Source organism: Oncorhynchus tshawytscha, linkage group LG01 (genome assembly GCF_018296145.1).
Source record: "Oncorhynchus tshawytscha isolate Ot180627B linkage group LG01, Otsh_v2.0, whole genome shotgun sequence".
Taxonomy (NCBI): Eukaryota; Metazoa; Chordata; class Actinopteri; order Salmoniformes; family Salmonidae; genus Oncorhynchus; species Oncorhynchus tshawytscha.
The window spans coordinates 82786224-82802762 of NC_056429.1; the positions used below are offsets into that span (position 1 = coordinate 82786224).

The window sequence follows — 16539 nt, forward strand, 5'->3', positions numbered from 1 at the left end:
CATCCGGTTAAATATCTGTCTCGTTGTTCTATCTGTGTCGGAATATCTTCTTGACATGCCCGTGGAAGACTGGAGCCCAAATCCTATGAACTCAAATCAGGTAGAGCCACCTAGCGGCGAGTCTGTGCAGACGGGGACAAGCACAGTTGCAGCAGCTGCATCGCGCAGTTAATCAAGTTGATATCAGTCCGTTCTGAGAAGTAAACTATTGGAAGAGGCCTGCAAACGAGTAAGTTTCCCCACAGCTATTAAAACTGAATCAGTGTGTTGCCATTTCAAAGTTAACGGATTGTAGCTACGTATGTGACTGACAAGGTGCAGTTCTCAGGTGACTTGGACGAAAGTGCGCTGTGCCATGGCGTCAGTGCGTGTGGCTGTCCGTGTAAGACCCTTGATCAAGAGGTCTGTATACTGATGGAGTCAGTCAATACGGCAACGTTAATGAACAGTATTTCCAGCACTTCTACACAGTATGACATGACTTATTATTCTTCTCTTGTGTACATGGAGCGGCATTTTGAAAACAGTATAAGTGGAAAGTAAAAATGTTGCAGTTTTAAAGTAACTGTTCAGTTACTATCTCATATGTTCATATTTTGTTAACTCCTACCCAAATAATGTTGTTGACTCATCCTATAGTGGTATTTGTGGCCAAGGCATACGTTCTAGAAGAAACACTTCCAAAAACTCCACCTCAAACAGCCCGTTTAAAACATGCGTGTGATTTCCTCAGAGGATGATGTCTGGCCAATCAGCAGTCTACTCACCTTAATATGTTTAATGACAAGTATACACCTGCACCATTCTGTTGTTGGGGTGCTTCCACACTATCAACACAGAAAAGCTGCTTTTTAACATACGATTTCACTTGTCATTAATTATAGGTCATATGTCACAGACATTTGCAAACATTGGACAATCACTTTAAAGGTTGGCTTTGGGTAAAAACTCAAATAATTGATTTAAACTGTGTAACTGATTTAATGTACTATCACAGGCTTTCCCAAACTCATATCTCCTTTTTCAACTAGGCCTTTATTATTATTATTTTTACCTTTATTTAACTAGGCAAGTCCAGTTAAGAACAAATTCTTATTTTCAATGACGGCCTAGGAACAGTGGGTTAACTGCCTTGTTCAGGGGCAGAACGACAGATTTGTATCTTGTCAGCTCAGGGATTCAATCTTGCAACCTTTCGGTTACTAGTCCAACGCTCTAACCACTGGGATATGTACAGTCATGTTGACATATCAGTATTTTTTGTTTGTCATATGACTTAGCCCTTTAATGGACTAAAGAAGCCTAATGTTACTCTTTATAGGGTTAGGGTTCCCACATAGCCATATGTCCATGTTACAGAGCTTGTTTATGGAAAACAGAGCAGAGTCTACTATCTGTGCTAATCATCTGCGTCTACGAACACCTGTGTGCAATAGGAATACACAAATGTGTTGTCACTGAAAAAGAGGGGGCTTTATGTTTCTAGTACAATATTGCAATTGAGAATTGATTCACGTTTAGATGAAGTATTTGGCTGCCACAGCCAATTCTCCCCTAAATAGAACATTTAAGGTACTTGGACTATAAAGGTGTGTAGTAATATAACCGTGTTTTAAAATAAAATGATTTCTCGCTGATATAGAACATACATATGTTTCCAAAACCAAACCGCAAGCGAAGCGTGTAAACATTTTGAACAAGCGTTGGGGCTCTTAACAAAACTCCCCCGGCCAGAAGATACTATCGTCAATAGGGGCTAAATGTAGTTGGCGTCTATATGGGCTAGATATGACTCCGCATATGAATGAAGGCTCTATATGTTTTGATGTAGTCATGATTCACACAAAATGTTGAAGTCCAATGGTGATTTTTCAAAGAATAACTGCACAGTTCAAAATCAAATTACCTGATAAGAGGGGGATTTCTGATTCAAGTAAATTATCATCACGACACTGACTGTATTTATCAAGGCACTAACAATCAATTAGCTGTAGGCCTACATTGGGCATTGTATTCAGTTTTCTACATAAAACAGCCTGACTGACTTAAAGTAAACTGCTCATAATTCTACATTAATTTCACAGAGAAAAGGAAGTGTCTGCGAAGGTCATTATCCACATGGAGGGGAGCACCACTTCTATAGATTGCAACAAAAAGGTGAATTATTGATTAATGTCAATGCTACATATATCTTTTTATATATTCAAAGAACAGACTATGTTTAAGAGACATTTTTGTACAAATATCAGGAACAACTAAAGGCTCTAGAATGAGGATGACATGTTGCACAATGACTAAAATAACAATCCTGTTATACTCCTGTTTTATAAATTAATCTATTATGCTTGTAGCACCTTTCCAAAGGCACCCCTGGCACTGGGCTGAAGGACAGAGGCAGACAGTCATTCTCCTATGATTTCTCCTACGATTCTACGGATGTCAGAAGCCCCAACTTTGTGCCTCAGGAGAAGGTATAGAACACACACACACCTCTAAACCTGCAGCCACTCTCAAGCCAGGTGGTAAGCTGTTGGTTACAACTTCATTAGCTATACTCTGTGGTGTGTGTTCTCTTTTCTACATCGAGAAGAGGCTGTACATCTCTTATCTTCAGCTCCAGACTTGAGTCCTGCAGTGATGTTCTTCAAGCTCTTTGTACTCTAGAGCAGAACCCTCAGATACTGACTGAACTCACCCTGTTTTCACATGTTTCAGGCTTAACCCCTATTTCACCTCTTACTCTCACCCCCAGGGCCCTCTTCAACCACCCCCATCACTGTTGCACCCCATATAATTACATATAGGACACCTCTATGCTCCTCTCTCACCACTGTCTACTAAGATTCCAGTGTTTTGTACACCATGCACTGTCTGAGGCTGTATATAATACTATACATGTTGAAGTAAGAAGACCAACTCTTGTGAACCTGTCCCGAACCATTGCATACTCTGTACCTAAAACCAAATCAAAATCAAATCAAATGTTGTCATATGCGTTGAATAAAATGCCCTAAAAAATGATAAAATAACAAATAATTAAAGATAGGGTAGTGCAAAAAGTCTGGGTAGCCATTTGATTAGATGTTCAGAAGTCTTGTGGCTTGTTTCGCTGTTTAGAAGACCTAGACTTGGCGCTCCGGTACCGCTTGCCATGTGGTAGCAGAGAGAATAGTTTATGACTAGGGTGGCTAGAATCTGACAATTTTTAGGGCCTTCCTCGGACACGACCTGGTATAGAGGTCCTGGATGGCAGGAAGCTTGACTCCAAGTGATGTACTGGGCCGTACGCACTACCCTCTGTAGTGCCTTGCAGTTGGAGGCTGAGCAGTTGCCATACCAGGCAGTAATGCAACCATTCAGGATGCTCTCAATGGTGCAGCTGTAGAACCTTTTGAGGATCTGAGGACCCATGCAAAATCTTTTCAGTCTTCTGAGGGGGAATAGGTTTTGTTGTGCTGTTGGGTTCTGAGAGAGGGTAATGTGTAATGTTTGCATTATATCAGGTATCCTATTGAAATATTGAGTGTAGGGAAGCGATCACATGTGGCAGACATTGATAAGGGGAGAGAGCCATGGATTAGTGATGAAGGGGGGGTCGAGATCCGGTCAAGTTACATTAAGGGAGAAGTACGTTTATGGCCGTATTACTTTGTCCTGCCTAGCAGTAAAGACACAATGTTTGTTCAGATGTGTAGGAGGAGACTAGGGTTAAATATCAGTGCTTGTGTGAACAATGTCTTTGTCTAATGCAGCTGTATTGATCCTCTGGGAAGAATAAACTTGGTTAAGGTTTCATAGTGTCAGTTGAGTTTTTACTCTGAATTAGTACGTAACAGTGCCCTCATCATGATTGTCTTGGTGTGCTTGGATCATGTTATTTTGTTGGTGATGTGGACACCAAGGAACTTGAAGCTCCACTATAGCCACATCGATGAAAATGGGGGCGTGCTTGGCCCTCCTTTTCCTGTAGTCCACAATCGTCTCATTTGTCTTGATCTTGATCATGATGAGGGAGAGGTTGTTGTCCTGGCACCACACTGCCAGGTCTCTGACCTCCTCCCTATAGGCTGTCTCGTCTGTGATCAGGTCTGTTGTGTCATCGGCAAACTTGATGGTGTTGGAGTCGTTCCTGGCCATGCCGTCATGAGTGCACAGGGATTACATGAGCGGACTGAGCACGCACCCCTGAGGGGGCCCTGGTGCCTGGTTCCTCTCTAGGTTTCTTCCTAGCTTCTGGCCTTTCTAGGGAGTTTTTCCTAGCCACCGTGCTTCTACACCTGCATTGCTTGCTGTTTGGGGTTTTAGGCTGGGTTTCTGTACAGCAACTTGTGACATCAGCTGATGTAAGAAGGGCTTTACAAATACATTTGATTGATTGAGAATCAGCGTGCCGGATGTGTTACTTAATCTTACAGCCTGGGGTTGGCCCGTCAGGAAGTCCAGGATCCAGTTGCAGAGGGAAGTGTTTAGTCCCAGGGTCCTTAGCTTAGTGATGAGCTTTGAGTGCACTATGGTATTGAACGCTGAGCTGTAGTCAATGAATGGCATTCTCAAAAAGGTGTTCCCTTTGTCAAGGTGGGAAAGAGCAGTATGGAGTGCAATAGAGATTGCATCATCTGTGGATCTGTTGGGACGGTATGCAAATTGGAGTGGGTCTAGTGTTTCTGGGACAATGGTGTTGATATGAGCCATGACCAGCCTTTCAAAGCACTTCATGGCTACAGATGTTTGTGCTACGGGTCAGTCTTTTTCCTATTTTGTTGCATTACAACCTGTATTTAAATGGATTTTTATTTGGATTTCATGTAATTGACATACACAAAATAGTCCAAATTGGTGAAATGAAAAAAATTACTTGTTTAAAAAAAATGGAAAAGGGGTACATGTATTTACCCCCTTTGCTATGAAGCCACTAAATAAGATCTGGTGCAACCAATTACCTTCAGAAGTCACATAATTAGTTAGATTGCACACAGGTGGACTTTAAGTGCCACATGACCTCCGTGTATATACACACACCTGTTCTGAAAGGCCCCAGAGACTGCAACAACACAAAGCAAATCTAAATCAAATCAAATCAAATCAAATTTTATTTGTCACATACACATGGTTAGCAGATGTTAATGCGAGTGTAGCGAAATGCTTGTGCTTCTAGTTCCGACAATGCAGTAATAACGAACAAGTAATCTAACTAACAATTCCAAAAAAACTACTGTCTTATACACAGTGTAGTGTAGTGTATAAGGGGCACCATGAAGACCAAGGAGCTCTCCAAACAGGTCAGGGACTAAGTTGTGGAGAAGTACAGATCAGGGTTGAGTTCTAAAAAATATCAGAAACTTGGAACATCCCATGAAGCACCATTTAAATCCATTATTAAAAAATGGAAATACTATTGCACCCCAACAAACCTGCCAAGAGAGGGCCGCCCACAAACTCACGGACCAGGCAAGGAGGGCATTGATCGGAGAGGCAACAAAGAGACCAAAGATAACCCTGAAGGAGCTGCAAAGCTCCACAGCAGAGATTGGAGTATCTGTCCATAGGACCACTTTAAGCCATACACCCCACAGAGCTGGGCTTTATAGAAGAGTGGCCAGAAAAAAGCCATTGCTTAAAGAAAAAAAATAAGCAAACATGTTTGGTCTTTGGCATGTGGGAGACTCCCCAAACATATGGAAGAAGGTACTCTGGTCAGATGAGACTAAAATGTAGCTTTTTTCCATCAAGGAAAACGCTATGTCTGGCGTAAACCCAACACCACCTCATCCCGATTACACCATACCCACAGTGAAGCATGGTGGTGGCAGCATCATGCTGTGTAAAGGTCGACGGATTCCGATTTTACCGATTTACCGTTACCAATTTATTGGAGGACCAAAAAAAAACTGATACCGATTTAATCGGCCAATTTTTATTTTATAGATTTGTAATAATGACAATTGCAACAATACTGAATGAACAATGAACACTAGTTAATATAATACATACATATAAAATATATTTAGTCTTAAATAATGAAACATGCTTAATTTGGTTTAAATAATGGAAAAACACAGTATTGGAGAACGAAGTAAGTGCAATATGTGCCATGTAAAAAGCTAACGTTTAAGTTCCTTGTTCAGACCATGAAAGCTGGTGGTTCAATATTCCCAGTTAAGAAGTTTTAGGTTGTAGTTATTATAGGAATTATGACGCGTCGACTAGTTCTCTCTCTACCATTTGTATTTCATATACCTTTGAATATTGGATGTTCTAATAGGCACTAGTATTGCCAGCCTAATCTCAGGAGTTGATAGGCTTGAAGTCATGAACAGCTTGTGAATCAAGCATTGCTAAGAGCTGTTGGCAAACACAGTAAAGTTTGATTGAATGCTTACGAGCCTGCTGCTGCCTACCACTGCTCAGTCACTACTATATCAAATCATAGACTTAATATAATAAACACAGAAATACGTGCCTTTGGTTATTAATGTGGTCAAATCCGGAAACTATCATTTTGAAAACAAAATGTTTATTCTTTCAGTGAAATACGGAACCGTTCCGTGTTTTATTGAACCGGTGGCAACCTTATGTCTAAATATTGCTCTTACATTGCACATCCTTCAATGTTATGTCATAATTATGTAAAATTCTGGCAAATTGTTTCGCAACGATCCAGACTGCCCAAACCGTTGCAAATACCCTGACTCTGCATGCAATGAACGCAAGAGAAGTGTCACAATTTACCTAGTTCATATTGCATGCTAACATGAATTTCTTAACTAAATATACAGGTTTAAATAAATATACTTCTGTGTATTGATTTTAAGAAAACCATTGATGTTTATGGTTAGGTACATTAGTGCAACGAATGCTCTTTTGTTAAAACATCACCCGTTTGGTGAAGTAGCCTGTGATTCGATGATAAATTAACAGGCACTGCATTGATTATATGCAACACAGGACAAGCTATGGTTGATGATATTACTAGGTTAATTAGTGATTGTTAAAATATATATATTTTTTAAATAAGATAAGTGTAATGCTAGCTAGCAACTTACCTTGGCTCCTTGCTGCGCTCACGTAACTGGTGGTCAGCCTGCCACAGTTTCCTTGTGGAATGCAATATAATTTGCCGATTTACCGATTTGTTATGAAAATGTGAAATCGGGCCTAATTAATCGGTATGGCCGACTAATCGGTCGACCTCTAATGCTGTGGGGATGTTTTTAATCAGCAGGGACTGGAAAACTGGTCAGAATTGAAGGAATGATGGACGCTAAATACAAGGAAATTCTTGAAGGAAACCTGTTTCAGTCTTCCAGAGATTTGAGACTGGGACAGAGGTTCACCTTCCAGCAGGGCAATGACCCTAAGCATATTGCTAAAGCAACATGGTTTAAGGGGAAATGTGTAAATGTCTTGGAATGGCCTAGTCAAAGCCCAGACCTCAATCCAACTGAAAATCTGTGGTATGACTTAAAGATTGCTGTACACCAGTGGAACCCATCCAACTTGAAGGAGCTGGAGCAGTTTTGCCTTGAAGAATGGGCAAAAATCTCACTAGCTATATGTTCGAAGCTTATAGAGACATACCCCAAGATACTTGCAGTTGTAATTGCTGTAAAAGGTGACTCTACAAAGTATTGACTTTTGGGCTTGGGGGAGGGGGGTGAATAGTTATGGACATTAAATTTTCATTTTTTTTGTGTCTTTCACAAGAGAACTGTTGCATCTTCAAAGTGGTAGGCATGTTGTGTAAATCAAATGATACAACCCTCCAAAAATCTATTTTAATTCCAGGATGTAAGGCAACAAAATAGGAACAATTCCAAGGGGGTGAGTACTTTTGCAAGCCACTGTAGGCAGGTTACCTTAGTGTTCTTGGGCACAGGGACTATTGTGGTCTGCTTGAAACATTTTGGTGTTACAGACTCCGACAGGGAGAGGTTGAATATGTCAGCGAAGACACTTGCCAGTTGGTCAGTGCATATAGTTGCAGGTGTTTCAGGACTTGCACTATGATGTTTCTGTGTCATTGCAGGTGTTTAAAGACTTGGGCTGTGATGTCCTGGAGGCAGCGTTTGATGGTTATAACGCCTGTGTTTTCGCCTATGGACAAACGGGATCAGGGAAGTCTCATACCATGATGGGAAGCCCAGTAAGTCACTTTTGAGAAGCCATGATAATATGCACTATTGTTGATTCACTGCGGTCACAGAGCTGTTTGTTGAGTTAGTGTTTGCCACAGAGATCCTATTAAATAATATGCAGTTCTATGTAGTGTTGCCTTCAATTATTCCATTTCAATTCAGTCAATTCTGTAAGAAACCCTTAAGTTCCAATTTTCCTAATTTAAAAACGCTTTCTTCCTGAATGAACCAATTATATCCATTTTTTAAATATCTCTCTGCAACTGGATCCTGGACTTCTTGACAGGCTGCCCACAGGTGGTGAGGGTAAGCAACAACACATATGCCACGCTGATCCTCAACACGGGGCCACCTCAGGGGTGTGTGCTCAGTCCCCTCCTGTACTTCCTGTTCACTCATGACTGCATGGCCAGGCACGACTCACACCAAGTTCTCTGATGACACAACAGCCAACAATGATGAGACAGTCTATAGGGAGGAGGTCAGAGACCTGGCTGTGTGGTGCCAGGACAACAACCTCTCCCTCATCGTGGTCAAGACAAAGGAGATGATTGTGGAATAGAGGAAAAGGAGGACCGAGCATGTCCCCATTCTCTTTTTTAAATTTTTTACCCCTTTTTCTCCCCAATTTCATGGTATCCAATTGTTGTAGTAGCTACTAACTTGTCTCATCGCTACAACTCCCGTACGTTGCTCGGGAGAGACGAAGGTTGAAAGTCATGCGTCCTCCGATACACAACCCAACCAGCTGCACTGCTTCTTAAAACAGTGCGCATCCAACCCGGAAGCCATCCGCACCAATGTGTCGGAGGATACAGCGTGCACCTGGCAACCTTGGTTAGCGTGCACTGCGCCCGGCCCGCCACAGGAGTCACTGGTGCGCGATGAGACAAGGACATCCCTACCGACCAAGACCTGGACGACGCTAGGCCAATTGTGCGTCGCCCCACGGACCTCCCGGTCGCGGCCGGTTCTGACAGAGCCTGGGCGCGAACCCAGGGACTCTGATGGCACAGCTGGCGCTGCAGTACAGCGCCCTTAACCACTGCGCCACCCGGGAGGCATGTCCCCATTTTCATCGACGGGGCTGTAGTTGCGCAGGTTGAGAGCTTCAAGTTCCTTGGTGTCCACATCACCAACAAACTATCATGGTCCAAACACACCATGACAGTTGTGAAGAGGGCACGGCAAAGCATATTACCCCTCAGGAGACTGAAAAGATATGGCATGGGCCCCGAGATCCTCAAACCGTTATATAGCTGCACCATCGAGAGCATCTTGACCGGTTGCATCATTGCCTGGTATGGCAACTTCTCAGCCTCTGACTGCACGACACTACAGAGGGTAGTATGTACGGCTCAGTATCTTACTGGGGCCAAGCTTCCTGCCATCCAGTACCTCTATACCAGGCTGTGTCCGAGGAAGGCCCTTAAAAAAATCCAGCCACCCTTGTCATGGACTGTTCTCTCTGCTACTGCATGGCAAGTGGTACCAGAGTGCCACATCTAGGTCCAAGATGCTTCTAAATTGCTTCTACCCCAAGCCATAAGACTCCTCAACGGCTAATCAAACGGCTACCCAGACCCCTCTTACGCTGCTGCTACTCTGTTTATTTGCTATGCATAGTCACTTTAACACTACCTAAATGTACATATTACTAACCGGTGCCCCCGCACTTTGACTCTGTACTGGTACCCCCTGTATAAAGCATCACTATTGTTATTTTACTGCTGCTGTTTAATTATTTGTTACTCTTATTTTCAATGTAACTTTTTTTCCTTCTCTTAAAGCATTGTTGGTTAAGGGCTTGTAAGTAAGCATGTCACTAAGGCCTGCACCTGTTGAATTCAGCGCATGTGACATACAATTTGATTTGTTACTCCACTAATCAGAAAATGTGATGAGTGGACCCGTCTGAGTCCCGTCCCTTTAGTCTCTCTCCCAGATCTCTCTCTTCTCCTTGCACAGCATAGGAAACACTCAGTACACAAGTCAGACCGTCTGAGGCTAATGAGTTTTCTGCTTGTCTAACCACCAGGAGACTTTTATACAAGGTCAACGGCACCATGCAGAGCTGCTGTCAACATGTAGGATAATCATACAGGGTTGTTAATAACATTATTCACTATCTGCAGTGTGTGCTAATTAGAAACAAGGACAGGACATCACAAATCAGAGTGGACCGACGTGCTGTTACGCCTCAGTGACGCTAACTCCACATTAGATGCCCTGGCTGGCTAGTTGGTATTTGTAGGCTGTTAAAGCAGTTGCCTGAATGGATGAGTCTGTGTGTACAGGACAGAAGAGGAGATGGAATATAGGAAACGTTTTACCACAGCTGCTAATGGTGAACAGGGATAGTACTAAGGTTAATCAAATACAGTTTTCATTTATAATAAATGTAAATAATTCTGAAGGGTATTATATAATTACAGTATGTATGTTTAGCAAATATAAATGTAAGTCCTCTGTCATACTTTCTACTGTTGCAGGGAGATTTTGGTCTGATTCCACGGATCTGTGAAGGCCTGTTCTGTCAGATATCAGAGAAGAGCCAGGGGGATGGGGCCTCCTTCCGCACAGAGGTCAGGTAAGAGTCAGCACTGCTGAGCAACAAACAACAACAACCAGGATGCTGTCACGGAACATTTTATGGCGACGCAAGAGATGGCTACAAGGTACAGATTTCCTCTGGGGGACCAGTAGCAGTTTAAATACGTCTGGCAGACACCGTGGTCCAATGGTCTTGGCTGGAGGGCATATTAATTAAGCTCCTCTCTAACAAGTAATTACCTGACAAGTGAGGAATGGACCATGTGCAGCCATCTCTGTTGGTTTTTGCTGCATTTACCTGACTAGACTTTTAGCCAGTAGTGCAGATAAGAACAATATGTGGAGGATGCCCCAACTGGAAGTCTGAGGGATAATAGCTAGCTATCCGCTAGCTGAATTAATTGCCAAACCCCATAGAGAAGTGCTAGCTGACCTGACTGCCAATTCTCATAGGAAATGCTAGCTGAGCTAATTGCTACAGTAACTGACCTGACTGCCAATCCTCATAGGAAAGGCTAGCTGAGCTAATTGCTACAGTAGCTGACCTGACTGCCAATCCTCATAGGAAAGGCTAGCTGAGCTAATTGCTACAGTAGCTGACCTGACTGGCAAGCCTTAAGCTTCTGCCTTAATAGACTTCTGCCCATTGTGAATGATTGAGGAGTACAGAGTGCATACAGTATGTCTATGCCAATGAGCATAAAGAAACGCTGTAATTTAACGTCTCTCCTGTCAGTAATAATTATTTTTGCTTTTGACTAAATAAAAACATTTCCCCAGCCACTGTCAGAATAAATGGGTTGTGAGAACTATTGTAATTCAATAAATATCATCTAGGCGTTTTAAAATGTATTCAGGTGGAAGTTGTTTCAGCTTTCATTTGTGTGCTCACAGAGAAATCATTGTGAGCATTAAAGTAGGCAGGTCGTTGACTCGAGTTTTCCAAACAACTGAGCAATAACATTCACTGTCATTTCCTCTCTCTAACAAACGAACAAACGAGTCTCTGTTCAGGCTGTGAATATGATTTTCTCTGAAGTTAGTGTCTCTTTAATCTCTGTCAGTACAACAATCGATGAGAAAAATCATGGATTTTAATGTGTTTTTCTGACATGGTATAATTGGGTAATTCGTTAACTGTGAGCTGAAAATGAGCTTGAAAATACCATTTATGTCAGTGGATGATTTGGATCTAGTGAGAAGTTGTGTTGATATTATTCGTATGGTTGAATGAAAGCAGCCATGTCAGTGTGACAGACATCAGGAAATGGAGTAGCTTTCTAACGTCTTCACAGACTGATGTAATTCTCTGAGGTGTGATAGTGGAATGAAGACTAGTAGTTTAAACCACAAATAGCAAACCTCTTTAGAGCATTTAGCTACTGAAGGAAGCTTGCGGTAGATTGTTCTGCAGCCCGACGATGGTGACGTGAAATGTTTAATGTGTTCTTCTGTTAGTTACCTGGAGATCTATAACGAGCGTGTGCAGGATCTTCTCACGACTAAGAGCAGCCCAGAGAACGGGTCAGGACTCAAGGTCAGAGAACACCCCAAGGATGGGCCGTATGTGGAGGGTAAGACTTCCTCTCTCACAACCATACTACCGCATTGATTAAGAACAGACCAGTGATATAATCTTGATGTTGACAAGCATATAAATACAATGAATAGAGATGGCATCTCCAGTTAAGTCAATGATGGCATGATGGGTGGACTGGCAGCCATTTTGAGTATAGGAGGTAAAAGCTGAAAGTGTACACTTCAATTTGTGCTGTGATTTGTTGAGTCAACTCAACTGACACTGCAAAAATACATTCCATTCTAAATTACCATGGCAATCCAGCATCAGTTGATAGAACATTCCAAAATGCCATGGAAATGATTGCACCACAATACCAGGCAGCCATTAATAGTTTCCCCATGACTTTACCAGTCGAATTACCATAGATACCAAGACCATTCTATTCATTATATTACCCGTTACAGACTGAATGCCGGTACAGTGATGTGTCGATATCAACAATTGATAACCTTTAAGAGAATTTAAAAAAAGTTCTGCATCAGAAACATCTGTACTTTTTCAGACAGTAGAACTCTGCTCTGGCGTAGAATGTTTTGTATTATTCCCTGACCACATTAGAAATTGCAGATTTTTACTGCAGTGTCATTTTTTATGGTATGGTAGCTAGATGTTTTATTTCCACTAAATGTCTTGTTAAGTCACAGTATTTAATGAACCTTAGCATCCCTTTTTTTTAGGAGAGTGGTCTGAGTGCTGGCAGCTGGAGATGATTTAATTGACAGTTCTGGTGATGGACGTTAGTCCCAGAAGCGGCATTCCTTTACAGACAAGTAAAATGGCTGTTCAGTGGCGCTTCGAAACAATCTCCAGAGGTTTCATGGCAGGCATTTAAAAAGCTGTAGTGTACCTTTGCAGACAAACAAACATGTCGTAGCCGAGGTGCTTTCAAGGCGGCACTTTCCGTAAGTCTTGAAAGGGTATAGTTCTATGTTGACAAGGCTCCTTTCTCTAGTGAGATTCTCCTACTGGTATGGGCCGTAGACAGACATGATGCTAACCAACTCAGACAGGTCATAGTGGCTAACAGGATCTGAGCACGGCAACATATGTGATGTGTTAGGTGTGACTCTCCTTGGGGTGTGTGTACAGACCTGTCGAAGCACCTGGTTCAGAACTACAGGGATATAGAGAAGCTATTGCATGCTGGGAAAGCCAAACGCACCACGTCGAGCACGGGCATGAACGATGTTAGCAGCCGCTCGCATGCCATCTTCACCATCAACTTCACACAGGTACACACACACTGTTAGTGACCAAGTGTTCAGTACATCTATTTTGATTAAAATAACAATATATGCTACTTTTATCGAAAGCATCCTACTGTACATTGAGTCATAAAAATGTTTCTCTGTGTAACTGTGTGATCCCTGTAGGGAATTGAACCCACAACCATGCTTATAACCTTATCAAGTAGTGTGTGTGGTTGACACTTGATTTTGTAAATGCATTCTTTTCTAGCCTTAGGGTGCAACTGAAGACCAGCCCTCAAGAGACAGTTAGTCCATTTATTGAGTAAATTTGTCCAATATTAGTATTGAACATGTTTGCTTTGAGCCACATCCAGCTATATATGTTAAGTAGCACAGTATTGATTGTTAGTTCCCCTCTGTTAAATGGATGGTTTGCTTTGGATCCTTCTCTCCCTCCCTTCATTCCCATGGATAACAGCTCTGAGTGTATGTACCCATCTCCAGGCTCGTTTTGATGCAGAGCTGCCATGTGAGATGGTGAGTAAGATCCACCTGGTAGATTTGGCGGGCAGTGAGAGGGCTGACGCCACATGCGCCACCGGTGCCAGGCTGAAGGAAGGAGCCAACATCAACAAGTCCCTGGTCACACTGGGCATTGTCATCTCTGCTCTTGGTAAATGATGCTTAGTACACACACACACACCAGGGTTTCTGTTAGCCGGCTTTTAGCCGATTACATTTTTCTCAATGTAAAGCCAATGAATAAAATTGCTGCTGATCAATTGTCTTGGTGAAGAAAAACAATCGAATTGCAGAATGATGCTTTTTAGCCTATTCATTCATGGAAATTCTACTCGATGGAAATGCATATTACTGTTCATGCTTATCAGTCTATAGGTTAATTTGCAAATTGTTTTGCGTGAAGTATATTCGTTATGGATCTTATTTATCACACGGGTACAGGATACAGAGCCTTTGAGCGGAAAATCTGTCGACAGCGCGAGAGCTGCTGCTACAGTATCTCAAATAGCAAATGCAACGAAAGGCAAGCTTCATCAGCGCGTCTCACACCACTAATGAGCTGTATGCATTTGAAAACATATACTTAATTGTTTTGAAACCTGAACGTTTTATTACATGTTATGAGGCATGTCTTGCTTCAAAGAAGCCTAGCCAAAACCAGACCATATCCGTGGAGGCAATTATTTTATATAAACCTTCTTTCATTGTCCAGTATCCAAAAGGCACAATCCTAGTCATACAGTGGGGCAAAAAAGTATTTAGTCAGCCACCAATTGTGCAAGTTCTCCCACTTAAAAAGATGAGAGGCCTGTAATTTTCATCATAGGTACACTTCAACTATGACAGACAAAATTAGAAAAAAATCCAGAAAATCACATTGTAGGATTTTTTATTTATTTGCAAATTATGGTGGAAAATAAGTATTTGGTCAATAACAAAAGTTTGTCAATACTTTGTTATATACACTTTGTTGTCAATGACAGATGTCAAATGTTTTCAGTCGTCCTGGTCCCTTTGCAGAAAAACAGCACCAAAGCATGATGTTTCCACCCCCATGCTTCACAGTAGGTATGGTGTTCTTTGGATGCAACTCAGCATTCTTTGTCCTCCAAACACGACGAGTTGAATTTTTACCAACAAGTTATATTTTGGTTTCATCTGACCATATGACATTCTCCCAATCTTCTTCTGGATCATCCAAATGCTCTCTAGCAAACTTCAGACGGGCCTGGACATGTACTGGCTTAAGCAGGGGTACACGTCTGGCACTGCAGGATTTGAGTCACTGGTGGCGTAGTGTGTTACTGATGGTAGGCTTTGTTACTTTGGTCCCTGCTCTCTGCAGGTCATTCACTAGGTCCCCCCGTGTGGTTCTGGGATTTTTGCTCACCGCTCTTGTGATCATTTTGACCCCACGGGGTGAGATCTTGCGTGGAGCCCCAGATCGAGGGAGATTATCAGCGGTCTTGTATGTCTTCCATTTCCTAATAATTGCTCCCACAGTTGATTTCTTCAAACCAAGCTGCTTACCTATTGCAGATTCAGTCTTCCCAGCCTGGTGCAGGTCTACAATTTTGTTTCTGGTGTCCTTTGACAGCTCTTTGGTGTTGGCCATAGTGGAGTTTGGAGTGTGACTGTTTGAGGTTATGGACAGGTGTCTTTTATACTGATAACAAGTTCAAACAGGTGCCATTAATACAGGTAACGAGTGGAGGACAGAGGAGCCTCTTAAAGAAGAAGTTACAGGTCTGTGAGAGCCAGAAATCTTGCTTGTTTGTAGGTGGCCAAATACTTATTTTCCACCATAATTTGCAAATAAATTCATTAAAAATCCTACAATGTGATTTTCTGGATTTTTTTTCTCTCATTTTGTCTGTCATAGTTGAAGTGTACCTATGATGAAAATTCCAGGCCTCTCTCATCTTTTTAAGTGGGAGAACTTGCACAATTGGTGGCTGACTAAATACTTTTTTGCCCCACTGTATTAGCAACCTATGTTAGTTGTTGCATATTAAATCTCCCCTCTTTCTAAATGCCCACAAACAAAATACAGCAGATTAGAACGTTTGCCTTAATGTTGATACACTATTATTTCTTCACATTATAAACACAGCAATATTTGAGTCTCTGTCATATGAAACCGCTTTGCTGTGCTTTTGACAATTGCATTATGGAACGAAGATTCACCTGTATCAACATTTTAAGCTAAACGTATGTTGCATCAGATAAATTATAAAAAAATTAATATAATGTTTGTACTTTTTACCCCTTTTTCTCCCCAATTCGGTGATATCCAATTGGTAGTTACAGTCCTGTCCTATCGCTTCAACTCCTGTACGGACTCGGGAGAGGCGAAGGTCGAGAGCCCTGGGTCCTCCAAAACACGACCCTGCTAAGCCACACTGCTTCTTGACACACTACTTGCTTAACCTGGAAGCCAGCCGCACCAATGTATCGGCGGTAACACTGTACATCTGGCGACCGAAGTCCATTTACAGGCTCCTGGCCCACCACAAGGAGTTGCTAGAGTGTGATGGGACAAGAACATGCTGGCCAA

The 16539-nt window shown here is 42.1% G+C and overlaps 1 protein-coding gene across 3 annotated transcripts in view; it reads left to right on the forward strand.

Annotated features, from left to right (window-relative positions):
* LOC112258191 overlaps nt 1–16539 on the forward strand; it is a 67950-nt gene continuing 51411 nt past the window's right edge. For 2 of the 3 annotated variants that reach the window (XM_024432391.2, XM_024432407.2), the window contains exons 1-9: nt 1–229; nt 322–402; nt 2085–2157; nt 2352–2471; nt 8027–8143; nt 10628–10725; nt 12147–12262; nt 13360–13502; nt 13965–14133. In XM_024432391.2, the coding sequence (XP_024288159.2) occupies nt 356–402; nt 2085–2157; nt 2352–2471; nt 8027–8143; nt 10628–10725; nt 12147–12262; nt 13360–13502; nt 13965–14133 (883 nt within the window). In that variant the 5' untranslated portion in view covers nt 1–229; nt 322–355. The remainder of the gene's footprint in view (nt 230–321; nt 403–2084; nt 2158–2351; nt 2472–8026; nt 8144–10627; nt 10726–12146; nt 12263–13359; nt 13503–13964; nt 14134–16539) is intronic. The other variant, XM_024432397.2, reaches the window with a different exon arrangement.